Source organism: Zingiber officinale, chromosome 4A (assembly GCF_018446385.1).
Source record: "Zingiber officinale cultivar Zhangliang chromosome 4A, Zo_v1.1, whole genome shotgun sequence".
NCBI lineage: Eukaryota > Viridiplantae > Streptophyta > Magnoliopsida > Zingiberales > Zingiberaceae > Zingiber > Zingiber officinale.
In genome coordinates, this window is record NC_055992.1 from 124570155 (window position 1) to 124584209 (window position 14055).

The following is a 14055-nucleotide window of genomic DNA, read 5'->3' on the forward strand; positions in this document are numbered from 1 at the left end:
ATCAAGAGCATCTCATAAAAATTTAATTTTGCGATCGGGAAAAAGTAAATTTTGCATAAATAACCAGTCTCAAATCCAGTATAAGGATTTTCCATAGTTTGGTTCCAGATCAAAATAAGATTGCAAAATGCTAGCAAAATATCAAATAGTTACTTACGATTCCAAACTAACTGTCGCCAAATCAGGCAGTGAGCACGACTGCCCCGCCGGCAGCCTTGATCTTCTTCTCGGCGATCTTGGACACGAGCTTGGCCTTCACGACGATGGGGCGGGACTGGGGAAGCGACCCCTTACCGAGCACCTTGAAGTACCCGAACTGGGTGACGTCGATCAGCGGCGCGGAGGCGCCCTTGGCGGTGGCGTCCTTGACGTCCTCGGGGACGAGCGACCAGAGGGTGTCGACGTTGACGATGGGGCAGTGGAACTTGTTGCGCAGGCGATGGAAGTAGCGCATGCCGACCTTGCCGAAATACCCCGGGTGGTACTTGTCGAAGAGGATACGGTGGTGGTGCATGCCTCCGGCGTTCCCGCGGCCTCCCGGATGCTTCCGGTGCTTCCCGATGCGGCCGTGGCCGGCGCTCACGTGGCCCCGCTTCTTCCGGTTCTTCTTCAAGCGGGTCGTCATCGTCGTCGGCTGCTGCTAGGGTTTCGAATGGGGTGAGGCGAGATGAAATTTTATAGGATACGATGATGAGACCTGGCCGTCCGATTTGTTATCGAACGGTGAATGATTTGATGGGCTTGTTTGTTTGATTGTATGGCCCATTTAGGGCAAAATTAAACCACCAACCCAATTAAAAGCATGGTAACCTTTTTTTTTTTTCATGAGAGTCTTTTTGTCAATTCTGATGAGAAGCCCCAACATTTTTTTTTAATTGGCACGGGATATTATGTCAATTTTTATTATGTACATATTAGTTTTGAGAGTGATCCATTTAGTCTTATATAAATTTTTATCGATCATCAATATAAAAAGCACTAGTAATAAGTTTCTAATATAGAGCCTCTTCTTCAGCAATCTCAAAAAGCTTTGTGGATTCATCTTCCAAATTTTAGCAGAGTTCATATTATGTGGATATATATGTCCTTGGATTCACCTAAATATTTGCTGATCCCATAATGGAGACAACAGAATTACACGTTTAGCAAGATATGATCAAGAAATCTTGCATTAGATTCTGTAAATCTTATGATATATTTTGCTAGATTTCATGATTTTTCACTATACAAATCGATGTCCAGCGATGGCGTGAAGATCTTCGATCAATCAAATCAAACTCGCACACGAACGGTGATCAAGAGTTCAATCCCAAGTGGACCGGCGCTCCGGTCGCCGGAATCCAGCTCGACCCTTGCAGGAAGTTCTCCACGGTGTACCTGAGCGCCTCTTCCTTGGTGATGACGTGGACTCCCGGCCACTTCACGCGGCCGGCGGTGGCGGCGCCCGGCCCCTTGTTGTTGTACTCCGCGTAATACAGCGTTCTCAGCGCGAAGTCGCCTTCCCACGGCATGTACCCGTCCGTGTGGATGAAGCCCTCGATCTGCGACTCCATGATCACGGTGCGCGAGAACTCCTTCCATGGCCGGCCGAGATAGGAGCGGATGGCCGGCTGCGAGGCGTCGGCGAGGCGGTTGTCGGCCCGGAAGCGGCAGCGCTGGAGGACGAAGCCGGTGGTCTCGCGGCGGTCGACGCGGCCCTGCGCCGTGACAATGTTCTGCTGGTTGGGCAGCGGGCGCCGGACCACGAGGAGGCAGTTCTGGAACACGGCGGCGGCGTCGCCGAAGACGAAGTCGACGGTGCCGGAGATGACGCAGCCGCGGTAGAACTGGCGATGTGCGTGCGCGTACAGCGTGTCCTGGTACCCCTCCATCCGGCAGTCGATGAACACCGCCTTGTCCGACACCACCCGGAGCGCCACCGCCTGGTGCTTCTCGGGCCCCGCCGTGTTGCGGAACGCCATCGCCATCGCCACGAATCCGTCTCCCGCCGCATCTGCATTCAGTCCATCATGTAATTATCTCAAAAAAACCAAACAATTAAGAAGAAACAAAGAAGAATCGTCTTGATCAAGCAATCGATTACAGAATGTGGCTGTAAGGAAAGTCCTGGTGCCGTCGATGAAGTTCTTGCTTCCGGTGACGATCGTCTTCATCGATCCGTCGCCGTACATGGTCACATCCGCCATTTTCTTCGTCACTGTCACTTGTTCTTCGTACACTCCTGCTTTAATGTAGATCACGTACCTATAATAACCATTAATGTAATGAGCAAATTTGGCCTCTGTTCTTGATCGATGCCCTGTTTTGGAATTTACCTTCCCGCGTAATTTTTTGGCATCTTAGCGAGCGCCTCGGAGATGGTGGTGAAGTCGCCGGTGCCGTCCTTGGCCACCGTGACGTTGGGCGTGGGCTTGCGGTTTATGTGCTCCTTGAGCCTCCGGCGGTCGTGTTCGCTGAACCAGGAAGGATAGCCATCGCTGGTGGCCAGAGGTGGATCGTGGTGGTCGGCGATGAGGCGGCGGCGGGCGGGGAGGTTGACGAGGGAGAGGAAGCTGGAGGCCTGGCTGATGATGGCGAGGGCGTTGCTGGTGAGTTCCCTGGCGTTCTTCATGGCGGCTTTCATCTTCTCCTTGAGCTCGCCCTCGGGGAAGCCGTCGATGCAGGTCTGCTGGTAGGTGACGACGGCGCTGAGCCAGGCGCGCATGTCGTGGGAGCTGGCCGGCAGCTTGTCGACGGCGTGGTCGATGATGCTCCGCAGGGTGACGTTGATGTCGCCCTTGGCGTCCTCGTACATGTCCTGGCAGTCCTGAACGGCGCCGCGGACGCGGCTGTCGTTGCTCTCGAGCAGCCTCGAGTGCTCGAAGCCCTTGCTCACCCCGTCGAGCACCACCGACACCGCCGCCTTCAGAAGCACCTTCGGGTCTTCCGTGTCCGCCGGCACCGCCTTCGACAGGCTCGCCTCGCACGTCTGCGGGTAGTCCGTGGAGGAGCATAGCGCCGTCACCGACTTGGACGAGGCGCGCATCGCGTGGGTGCTCAGGTTGGATCCGTCGCCGTCGCCCTGGTAGGTGCTGCCCACGACCGCCCCCACCACGAGGAGGAGGAGAAAGCAAGCAGAGACGCCGAGAAACACCAGCTTCCTCCGCTCTTCTTTCCGACCCTCCGACATCTTCTTGTCTAAATGATTTGCCATCGCTTTCTTCCTCTTCCTCTCTGCCGATCGGGAGAGAGAGACAGAGAAGAGAGAAAGATGAATACGAACGAATCGAAAAGGATCGCGCTTCCTCTTATTCAAACGCTCCTCTCTCTCGAGAAAACGCAGCTCAATTTTACTTGTGGACGGGCAACATCGAAGCTACTGCCAATTCAAAGCTGGCTAAAAATGGAAGGAAAATGGTTGGCGGACGTTATTACCGTTTAGAAATTAACAAGTGCGAAAGAGCACGGTTTTCGGGTTATAGACCTCGATTTAGCAATCAATTCTCTCTACCAGGAAGAGAGGAATTATATACCTGGGGACACAGCACAGATGATGAGCAACATGAAGACCTTGTCATTATGTCTAACACTTGTCTTCACTTTTGATACGGTGGATTGATTGATATAGAAGCTTTAAGGCTTGTTTTAGTCAAATATGGTGGCGACCTACAACAGTTGCTCAAATCAGTATGGTCAGTCGGTCACAAACAAGAGAGGAGGATTTTTTGCTAAACCATTTCAACCCAAATAAGACAATGATGATACAGTGAATATTGAAAGCCGCATAGTGTCTGCCCAAAGGTCAACCATCATATTTAGATGGACATAAAGATCAAGGTCAAGACAAGTTAACTCAGGATAGATGCGGGTAGTTCTCTCTAGTCTTGATCGGACATCGAGCTTCGTTCTCCGACCTAGTGCACTTCACTCCTCCCTGATTGGTCCTACCAATCAAGTGTGTTTCGTCTCTCCCCAATTGGTGATTGAATGTGCCTCATTTTTCCTGATCAAACTCACCAATCCGGAACACTCCACTTCTCCCTGATCGGTCTCACTCATTAGGCGCGCTACGTTTCTCCCCAATTGGGCGTGCTTCGCTCCTCCCGATCGATCCCACCGATTGAAGGCGCACTGCTCATACCGACTTGGCACACCATGTTCATCTCCGCTTAGTCTTGATAATTCAACGCTCTTCCATTTAACAAATCTCCAACCTCCGGCTCTCAATTGTCTCATGGCCCAAAGTCTTATAGCTAGCTCGAGGACATGACGTAGCATGTGAATTGTCTCCTATAATTTATGTGCAATTAATAGGAGAGATATATTTGACGAGACGTCTGTAGGCTCCGTGCCTATGGACGGAATCATCTTCACACGACTAATACTATTTGATACGATGATTAATGTGGGGCCCCTAAGTCCGATCAAAGTCTGAGTAATCGATTGGTGTGATAGTCAAGGTCAAAAGATGATCAACATTTTAAGTCAGCCTACCTGATCGGACCTCAAGCCCTGATCTCCTAAACTTTAAGGAAACGTAAAGTCAAGTATTAACAAACTTGACCAAGTACTCCAGCCGATCGAACATATGGCCCGATCGGACATACTAGACATCTTATCCACCCGAGTGAAAGCTGAGTCACTGACAACCAAGTGGCTCTTGCGAGTGATAGTCGGTTGGACTATATTAAAGATCCAGTCGATTTGTTGGATGAGCCTATTGTAGACCTCGTGACTCAACAACTTTATATTCCCTTTTGACATTTTTTGTGGATCCATTTCAAAAAATATATCATAAGCCCTTAAGAGTGTGTCCTCTTTTAGAAATACTTTGAGATATATGCACAAATACAACATAACACTATAAAAAGGATACATAGTTTTACATATATGATGAGGCGAAGAGAAGGAGTCCACCTGACACGGGTCAACTGTCACAGAGGAGGTCTCGGGAGGGACAAGTCACCGTTCGGAATCATTACACGGACGAGTAGTTGAAGTCGAGCGAGCGGAGGAGTCCTGGTCGAGCGGCTGCCGCTGACACCAAGCAAGGTCGACAAGTAGATCTTGCGACAGAAGCTTCTACCGCTTAGACATGCCCTGTTAAGGTATGTTGTCAGACACACTTTACTGATAGGTCTTTTCATCGAACATAGTAGAGGATGTGGCCATGAATATGTTGGAGAATGTGCCCACGAACATATTAGAAAATGTGCTCACGCCTCGAGAAGCATGTACGTCGCCCACCAGGGCTCTATATAAAGAGTGGTCCATCACCAGCGGAGGTACGTGTGATCTACTATTTGCGCATAATTCTACTGTTGTTTCGCATCTTCTCCACATTCTAGCAACTAACTTGAGCGTCGGAGGGCCAACGCCAGTGACCCCTTCCCTGGCTCAGCACTGACATTGTTTTTTTTTGTAGAGCAGAGCGGAATCCACATCCGATCAGCGAAGCTGCCACTCCCAGCTTTTCACTCGCCCGCTTTCGCCTAGGATCATTTTGACGTCGTCTGTGGGAACATAGCCTACATTCGAAATGAAGAGATTGAATACGCTGGACGACACCACACGGTGACGTTGATGCAAGAAGAGCTCAATGCACTGATACAAGCCCGAGCAACGAAGATAGTGGAGCAACAACAATCACAAGCGTTGGCCGAGCGCCAAGCACGAGAGCCTCCGACATCAACTGCAGGCCGACCGGCCGAACGAGTAGAGCAAGTGGACCAAATAGCTGCTCGGGAGCAGACCAAGAAGTTGATCGACACCTATGGGGAAGCCCCTAATGCACCGATCTCATTCCATCGAGTGTTATTCCAGACTCTATCAGAAGAGAGGGGCCAAGCGAATAAGGACCAAGGATCTTCATCAGATGATGCGTCAGTCCAGGATGCACGAAAAAGAAAAGCGCTAAGGGAAGATGATTCACCCGAGCGGATCAATCAACAGTTCTCGCAGGTGATTCTGGACGACTCTCTGTCGAAGCATTACACACCGCTGACGATCGGGGAATATAATGGAGTGACTGACCCGGATGACCATTTGACCAAGTTTGATAATGCAGCCACACTTCACCAGTACACTGATGGAGTGAAGTGCCGAGTTTTCCTCACCACGCTATCTGGATCGGCATGACGTTGGTTAAAGCGGTTGCCGAGAGGCTCAATCCACAGCTTCAAGGACTTCCGAGCGGCCTTCCTGCATCACTTCGCCAGTAGTCGCCGCCACCAGAAAACAAACGTCAACTTGTTCGCCTTGAAGCAAGGGCCCAGGGAAGTGCTGAAGTCCTACATCTAGCGCTTCAATCAGGTGGCGATGGACATCCCAGCGGTCTCCTCGGACGTGTTGGTGAATGCTTTCACCTAAGGACTCACAGAAGGGGAGTTCTTCCGATCACTTATTCGGAGACCGCCACGGGACTTTGAACAACTCCGGAAGAAGGTCACGGAATACATTATGTGGAAGAAGCTCAAGCGGCGTGAAAAGGGAGATGCATGTCCAGCCAACAACCGCATCTGAAAGGAGGCCGCCGAGCAGCCATCAACCTTCAAAGAGGCCTCGATCGGGTGGAGCCCAACCCCACCAAGAGCCAAGGACTCATGTCGGTACAGCATGTGACGGCTGGTCGTCCGAAGGCCGCAAAAGGCAAGACATTGACGCCACTCTACTGCTCCTTCCACCAGTCGGCGACACACAACACGCGGGATTGCTACAATCTGACACTGATATCACATGGATACCGTCGTCGATCGGTATCTCCTGATCGGTGACACAAACGTCGATCTGCAAGGCGAAGGGAGGAGGAAAGTAGGACGGCTGAGCGACGCCATCAACCCCCGCGAAGGAATAACATAAGTCTCGCCCGAGCCTCTGCCGAGAGGATCAGACCGTCAGAATAGGAGGAGAAGAATCGATTAATCGAAGCAACGCTGCTCGGGGAGAAATAGGAATGATTGCCGGAGGGCCGACCGACGATGATTCTAATCGAGCGAGGAAGTCGCGTGCTCGGCAACTCGAGATCCACGTTGTCGACTGCAGCAAGGAGAGGGCCAAAGGACCCGAGATTAGCTTCGGCCCGAGAGATTTAGAGGGAGTGGAAATCCCTCACTACGATGCATTGACCATCCAAGCGGTAATCACTAATTATACAATTCATCGAACTTTTGTTGATATAGGGAGTTCGGTGAACATCATAATCAAGATGGTGTTCGATTAGTTACAAATCGACATGGGCGAGTTGCTACTGATAATGACCTACTCTATGATTTCATGGGTAACGAAGTATTACCGATCGGCCAGACCAGGCTAGCCATCTCGCTCGGAGAGGAGCTCCTGAAGAGAACAAGGACTACAAACTTCATTGTGGTGGACGCGCCTTCGGCCTATACCGTCATCCTGGGCCGACCGACACTCAAGGAGTTCCGTGTGGCGGTGTAGACCTACTACCAAAAGATTAAGTTTTTGGTGGACGATAAGGTGGGGGAAGTCACAGGGGACTAGCTGGCCGCTTGGTGATGCTACGTCGAGATGGTCAAATCTGAGACAAGGACCACTCAGAAAAACCCGAGCCTGGAGGTGAACACTATCACGGAGAAGCCTCCTATGTTGGTTTATGAAGAAAAGGAGGAAATCCATATCCACCCTAGCCGGTCGGAAGCGACCACTTTCATAGTCGCCGATTTGGAGAGCGAGAAGAAGGTAGAACTGTCCGCCTACCTTAGGCGAAACCATGCCTGGTCGACCCACGAGTTCCTCGGAATCTCACCGAATGTAGCTCAATACGAGCTTCATGTCCAACCAGACGCTCAGCCGGTGAAGCAAAAGAAAAAGGACTTCAGCGCGGAGCAAAACTTGATCATCCGGGCGGAGATAGAGAAAATGCTGGAGGCCGATCATATACGGAAAGTCCAATTTCCGAGCTGGTTTGCTAATGTGGTGTTGGTCTCCAAGCCGGGCAACAAATGACGAGTCTGCATTGACTTCTGCAATTTGAATAAGTCATGCCCAAAGGATTTCTATCCGATGCCCAGGATGTATCAGATGGTGGATTGCATACAAGGTTGCGAGCTGATCTGTATGCTCAACGCATATCAGGGTTACCACCAAGTACCTCTTGCTCGAGAAGATCAGGAGAATGTCAGCTTCATTACAGCCGATGAAACATACTGCTACAACGTCATGCTTTTGGACTAAAGAATGCCAACGTCACCTATCAGAGGCTGATGAACAAGGTGTTCCGACGACAGATCAGCCGTAATATGGAGGTATATATTGATGACTTCTTAATAAAGTCCCTCTGAGTTGTCGACCTTTGTGCATATATAGATGAGACCTGCCAAACTGTGAGGGATTATGGAAAAAAGTTGAATCCAGACAAGTACTTGTTCGACGCGAAGTGCGGTTGATTCCTGGGTTACATTATCAATAAGTGGGGGATCGAGGTAAATCGGAGGAAGGTGAAGGTGCTACAAGACATGCCTCCACCGCGCAGTTTGAAGAAGGCCCAACAACTAACCGGATGGATCACAGCATTGTCCAGATTCATAACGAAGTCATCGGACCGGAGCTTACCATTCTTCCAGGTGTTGCGCCGAGCGACAAAATTCCAATGAGATGCAGAGTGCGACTAGGGATTAGAAGAGCTCAAGGAGTATCTTAACCTCGGTATGCTTCGTTCAGTTACGTATTGCTTGTATTGAAAACTAGTCAGTAGCATCTGATCGAGCATGAAGACATAAAGCCGAGTATAGAGCTAACATGGAAAGGCGGGCATAATCTTTGAGCTAAGCTAACTAAGCTGAAATTGCGATCAAACTCAACTAGTATAACAGTTTTGAGTTTTGAAAACTAATACATAATAAGTGAAAATACTAAACATCTTTGTTGGGCACATTGTGCTTAGCATGTAGCATCCCTACTAGACCGGGTTGCAAGTCCCGATTTAGCGAGGTCGTCTAGGCTATCTGAACCTAGGGACGACTGTGGGAGCCCAATGGATATCTAATCGATGCAGTGCCACTGAAAATAAAATACGTAACTATAGATAAGCGATAATATCTTTGTTTCTAGGTTATAGAACCTAAACTAGGTTGTGCGAACCTAGAGGCGTTGTGGGAGCCCACCCATTGGACCGTAGTCCCATACAGCTAAAATAAACTGATTTTGTTTTAAACGCTTCTAATGCATTTAGCTGTAGTATTAAAATGCCTAAGTTGCATTTTACGGATCTAGTTATTTTATCAAACACTTAGTGTGCCCCAACTCTCCTCTTTATTAGGAGACCACCTTTAGGCACCCGACAACGTCTACAACCCCAACTGAAGAGGGTAGGCGTGTCCGGCCCATCTAAAGGTGCTCAACTAAATCCCTAAATCTGTGAGGAGGGTTAAAACACCCTACATGTCAACAAAATCTGCATATTACTAAACTAATGCATAGAAAATCCAAACGGAGCTATTATACTGCAGGTGAGGGGTTTCTTACCTCTTGATCGTAATTTCTTACGATTCTATTTGCTAGAGTTCCGGTGGAGATGATCCTCTCGACGATCCGATCACGTCTTCGCGTTCCTCTCGCGGAGAAGAACCTCTTTCGTGTTGGAGTCGTCGCCGGAAGATGAACCTATGGACCCTTGCCTTGGTGTGCCGTGCGTGGGGAAGAGGAGAAGGAGGGAGAGGCGGCGGTGAGGTTTTGGAAGGAAAAGTGGCGTGAGGTGAGGAGGTGCTGAACCAATCCTAAAATAAACCAACCCAACTTAAGTTCTTCTATTTATATTGAGTGGGTAACTAGGCCCAATTCTAATATAAATATAACTGATTCCTCTTTCTTTCAGCACGGCCCTGCTGGGTTCACCGGTTACTAAACTTATCCGTAAACCATAGGTCTCGGGTTCGATTCCCGCCTAAGCTATTTTACGGTCCTAATCATTTTTGCTACTTCCGCTACTCGGAAAATTACGGAAAAATATCTAAAAATTCCAGAAAAATCATACTATATTTCCAAAATAGTTTTGAGAATTTTCGGGCTTTACAATCCCCCATACCTTATAAAAAGTTCGTCCCCGAACTTAAAACAATTCTGGGTACTTCTGTCTCATGCTGGCCTCTGTCTCCCAAGTCGCCTCTGCTGCTGTGTGATTTTGCCAGCTGACTTTGACTAATGGTACTTCCTTGTTCCGTAATTTCTTTACTGCTCGGTCTATTATCTGAATAGGCCGACTGTCATAGCTGAGATCATCACGGACCTGTACCAACTGGGGCTCAATCACCTGGGTGGCGTCTGGAATATGCTTCTTGACATGGAGACATACGTTGTGGACGGTGACATCTCCTGAGGTAGCTCTAGCTCATATGCTACCTTGCCCACTCTCTTCGTGATAAGGTATGGTCCCACATATTTGGGAGCTAGCTTGCCCTTCTTCCCAAAACGCATGACTCTCTTCATATACGAAAACCTTATCCATCCCATTTGAGAAACTCTAGCTTTTGTAGTAAAACTTTTCCCCATTACTTCCTGATGGGTTGCTCTTCATTTTATGTCATTAAGTAGGGATAGTGATTCTGCTATCAATACTAAGTCTGATTTTCTACTTCATACTTATTTGCATTTAAATAAATTTTATTCTATGTTAGTATCATAAATTATTTGTTGTATCTAGCTCTTTTTTATTAATGTATGCAATTAATGTGTATATTATCATAGTCTCACATTATTTAGCTTGATGTATGTATTTATCGTCTATGTACATGGCATACTATGTATCTTTGAATTTTTGGTGCCCAATCTTGGTATACACTCCGGAAGTGTGATGTGAATCTGTCTCTGTCTGAAATGATGGTTTGTGGGACTCCATGTAGTCTGACGATCTCCTCAAGATACAACCGAGCTAGCTTCTCCATGGAGTAGGATATCTTGATAGCTAAAAAGTGGGCTGATTCAACCTGTCGACTATTACCCGGATGGCATCAAAACCATTCGTGGTTCTGGGCCCACTATGAAGTCCATCGAGATATCCTCCACTTCCATTCGGAATCATGTAGGTGCGGAACTCCTCCAGTCGGCGATGTTACGCCTTGACCCTCGGAAGTGAGGCGGTGCTATATCTGGCGATGTCTCGCTTCATGCCAAAACGTTTCTTGGGTCTTGATACATTTTGGTGGAGCTATGCATCGCATAGGGAGTCTGTGAGCCTCATCTAAAATCATCTCGTAGCTCCCCGATCTGGAATACTGAGTCTATCACCACAATACAACACCCCGCCATCGGACACTCCGAATTCTCTACTTTCTGATTCTGTTAGCCCTTGCTTGATTTTCTGAATTTCGGGGTCCTGGTCCCGAGCCGATGAATATCGCCAAGCAAGGTAGACTCTAAGGTCATAGTAGAGAGCTGTCCGACGATGAGTTCGAGACCAAATCCGCGATCTCCTTCTGTAGGGGTGGTGACATGGCTGCTAGAGATAATAAGGTAGCGCTAGATTTTCTGCTAAGTGCATCTGCTACCCTATTGGCTTTCCCTGGGTGGTAGAGGATGTCTATGTCATAATCTTTGACTAGCTCTAGCCACCTGCGCTGTCGCATATTCAGATCCTTCTGAGTGAAGAAGTACTTGATGATCTGTATACACTCTGCACTGAGCTCCATACAAGTAATGTCTCCAAATTTTGAGAGCGAACACTACTGCTGCAAGCTCAAGATCATGAGTAGGGTAGTTCTTCTCATAATCCTTGAGTTGTCTGGAGGCATAGGCGATTACCTTGCCATCTTGCATCAGCACTGCTCCTAATCCCAATTTAGAGGCGTCACTATATATATCGAAGCTGTCTGTATTTTCTGGCAGTGTCAGAATAGGTGCACTAGTCAATCTCCTCTTGAGTTCGCTGAAGCTGTTCTCGCAGTCCTCTGTCCACTGAAATTTCTTGTTCTTCCTGGTGAGAGCTGTCAGTGGGGAGGCTATCCTGGAGAAGTCCTCTACAAACTTTCTGTAATATCCTGCTAATCCCAGAAAGCTCCTGATCTCGCTGGCGTTCCTAGGTCTCCTCCAGTTACTTACTGCTTCTATCTTGCTGGGATCTACCATAATACCATCCTTTGAGATTACGTGACCCAGGAAGGACACCTGATTTAGCCAAAACTCACATTTCGTGAACTTGGCGTATAGCTGGTTCTGCTGAAGGGTCTGCAATACTAGTTTCAGGTGCTCGAGTGTTCTTCCCGAGTTCCTGAGTAGATAAGAATGTCATCGATAAACACAATAATAAACTTATATAAATACTCCCTGAATACCCTGCTCATGAGATCCATGAATGTAGCTGGAGCATTTGTCACGCCTAAAGGCATGACTACGAACTCGTAATGTCCGTATCGGTCCTGAATGTTGTCTTGGTATATCACTCTCCTTGACTCGACTTGGTGATATCACGATCTGAGGTCAATGAGAACACTGCTGCTCCCTTTAATTGGTCGAGCAGGTCATCTATTCAGGAAGAGGATACCTGTTCTTGATCGTGACTGATTCAGTGCTCTGTAGTCTATACATAGTAGCATGCTTCCATCCTTCTTCTTCACGAATATACAGGCGCTCCCCATGGTGAGTGACTAGGGCGTATGAAGCCCTGTCAAGTAGCTCCTGTACGCTCATGAAGTTCTGATTCTGCTGGAGCCATGCGGTAGGGCGCTTTGGATATAGGATTGGTGCCGGGAAGAGCTCTATCTCAAATTCAATCTCACTGCTGGTGCTAGGCTGGTAACTCTTCAAGGAAGACTATTGGTATCACATACAACTCGGACCTCTGCTAGCTGTTGGTCCTCGTCATGGCCGGTATTGACTACATGTGCTAGGTACCCCGTACATCCCTTCGTGCCTTCATAGCTGAGAGAAATTTTCGGCTTTTCTCTTTGGTTCTCCGATCTACTCAAACTGTGCTTCGCTTCGGGTTACTTTCTGTTTACGGCACTCTATGGAAGCACCGTATTTAATCGGAAAGTCCATCCCAAGGATGGCGTCGTAGTCGATCATTCCAGTGGGATCGGATCACGAAGAGTTCACATGCGCTATAATGGTAGCCTTGCACCCTCCGAGCCGTGCGTGGATGCCATGACCTCTCCTGAAGGTAGTGCTGTGAACTGACCACCGAGTACCTCTGGGGTATTTCTAATTTCTCGGAGAACACCACGGCTATATATGATTAGGTTGCCCGTGTCAAATAGAGCAGATGTATCTTTGAAAAATGCTAATCGACTGTGTTGTCGGGGCATTTCTACGTCCTCTCGGTGAGTGAGTAGATTCTCGCGTTCGCCATAGCTGGAGGGGCTCTAATCGCCCCGGGTGATAAGTGGACCTTCTAGAGCGGCCTGCATCTGAGATGGCTGGCCTGCATACTGGATCTGCTGTGGGTGAGGAAGACCGGTCTTGTTCGGGCCCTGCTGCCATGTGCCCTTCTTGTCCACATTCAAAGCATCCTCGTGTGCCCTTGCGACAAACCCGTGGAATTTCCCACAAGTGGCACACTTTGGATAACTGGGTCGCTTGCTAGATGGTCCTCCTTTTGAGTCACTCCCTGATTTGCGCTTACTGTTGGAGTTCCCCTTCCAATTAGAGCTGTGGCCTTGCTGTTTTTGAGTGTGAGAGTTTCCTTGTCCTTTGGACTCTGAGGAGACCTGCCTCTGCTGCTTCATGCTGTTCTGATAATGCTCTGTGGTCAAGGCACCGCTCACTAACTCCTCTGTGGTTTGTGGCCTATGTATGCCACCACCACGTTCACTGCTATCTCCGGTCTCGACATCTTGAGCATCAACCGATCCGTTCCTTTTCCGTGACTAGCTCTGGGCATAGGCGAGCCAACTGTTGAATTTCTTCACGGCTTCCTCAATTGAGAGGTTGCCGAAACTCAGTGAACTCGTCATAGTGGCGGTTTGTAACCCGCATATGAAAGAACTCCTCAAAGAATTCTTTCTCAAAGTCGGCCCATATCATCTGGTTCACTGGGCGCTTCGTTCTGATTCTTTCCCACCACATGCGTGCGTCTCCTGTCAGGCAGAAGGAGACACACTTCACCTTCTCGTGTTCTGGCCA

General features: G+C 48.7%; 2 protein-coding genes across 2 annotated transcripts; both read right to left on the reverse strand.

Moving 5' to 3' along the window:
- Window positions 1–26: 26 nt before the first annotated feature.
- LOC121973629 (60S ribosomal protein L27a-3-like) lies at window positions 27–662 on the reverse strand. Its single transcript, XM_042525017.1, has one exon. The coding sequence runs from the start codon at window positions 623–625 to the stop codon at window positions 182–184; it is 444 nt and encodes a 147-aa protein (XP_042380951.1). The 5' UTR covers window positions 626–662; the 3' UTR covers window positions 27–181.
- Window positions 663–1272: 610 nt separating this feature from the next.
- LOC121972748 (pectinesterase-like) lies at window positions 1273–3193 on the reverse strand. Its single transcript, XM_042524390.1, has 3 exons — window positions 2316–3193; window positions 2084–2244; window positions 1273–1993 (listed from the first exon to the last, which is right to left on the reverse strand). The coding sequence occupies exons 1-3, from the start codon at window positions 3191–3193 to the stop codon at window positions 1296–1298; spliced, it is 1737 nt and encodes a 578-aa protein (XP_042380324.1). The 3' UTR covers window positions 1273–1295.
- Between the last annotated feature and the right edge of the window lie 10862 nt (window positions 3194–14055).

Bases quoted from the DNA above. Each gene is read 5' to 3' on its own strand.
- LOC121973629 (XM_042525017.1), bottom strand. From the start codon at position 625: ATGACGACCCGCTTGAAGAAGAACCGGAAGAAGCGGGGCCACGTGAGC.
- LOC121972748 (XM_042524390.1), bottom strand. From the start codon at position 3,193: ATGGCAAATCATTTAGACAAGAAGATGTCGGAGGGTCGGAAAGAAGAG. The intron at 2,245-2,315 runs GTAAATTCCAAA...TGGTTATTATAG, and splicing joins CCAAAAAATTACGCGGGAAG to GTACGTGATCTACATTAAAG. The intron at 1,994-2,083 runs GTAATCGATTGC...GACTGAATGCAG, and splicing joins TTTCCTTACAGCCACATTCT to ATGCGGCGGGAGACGGATTC.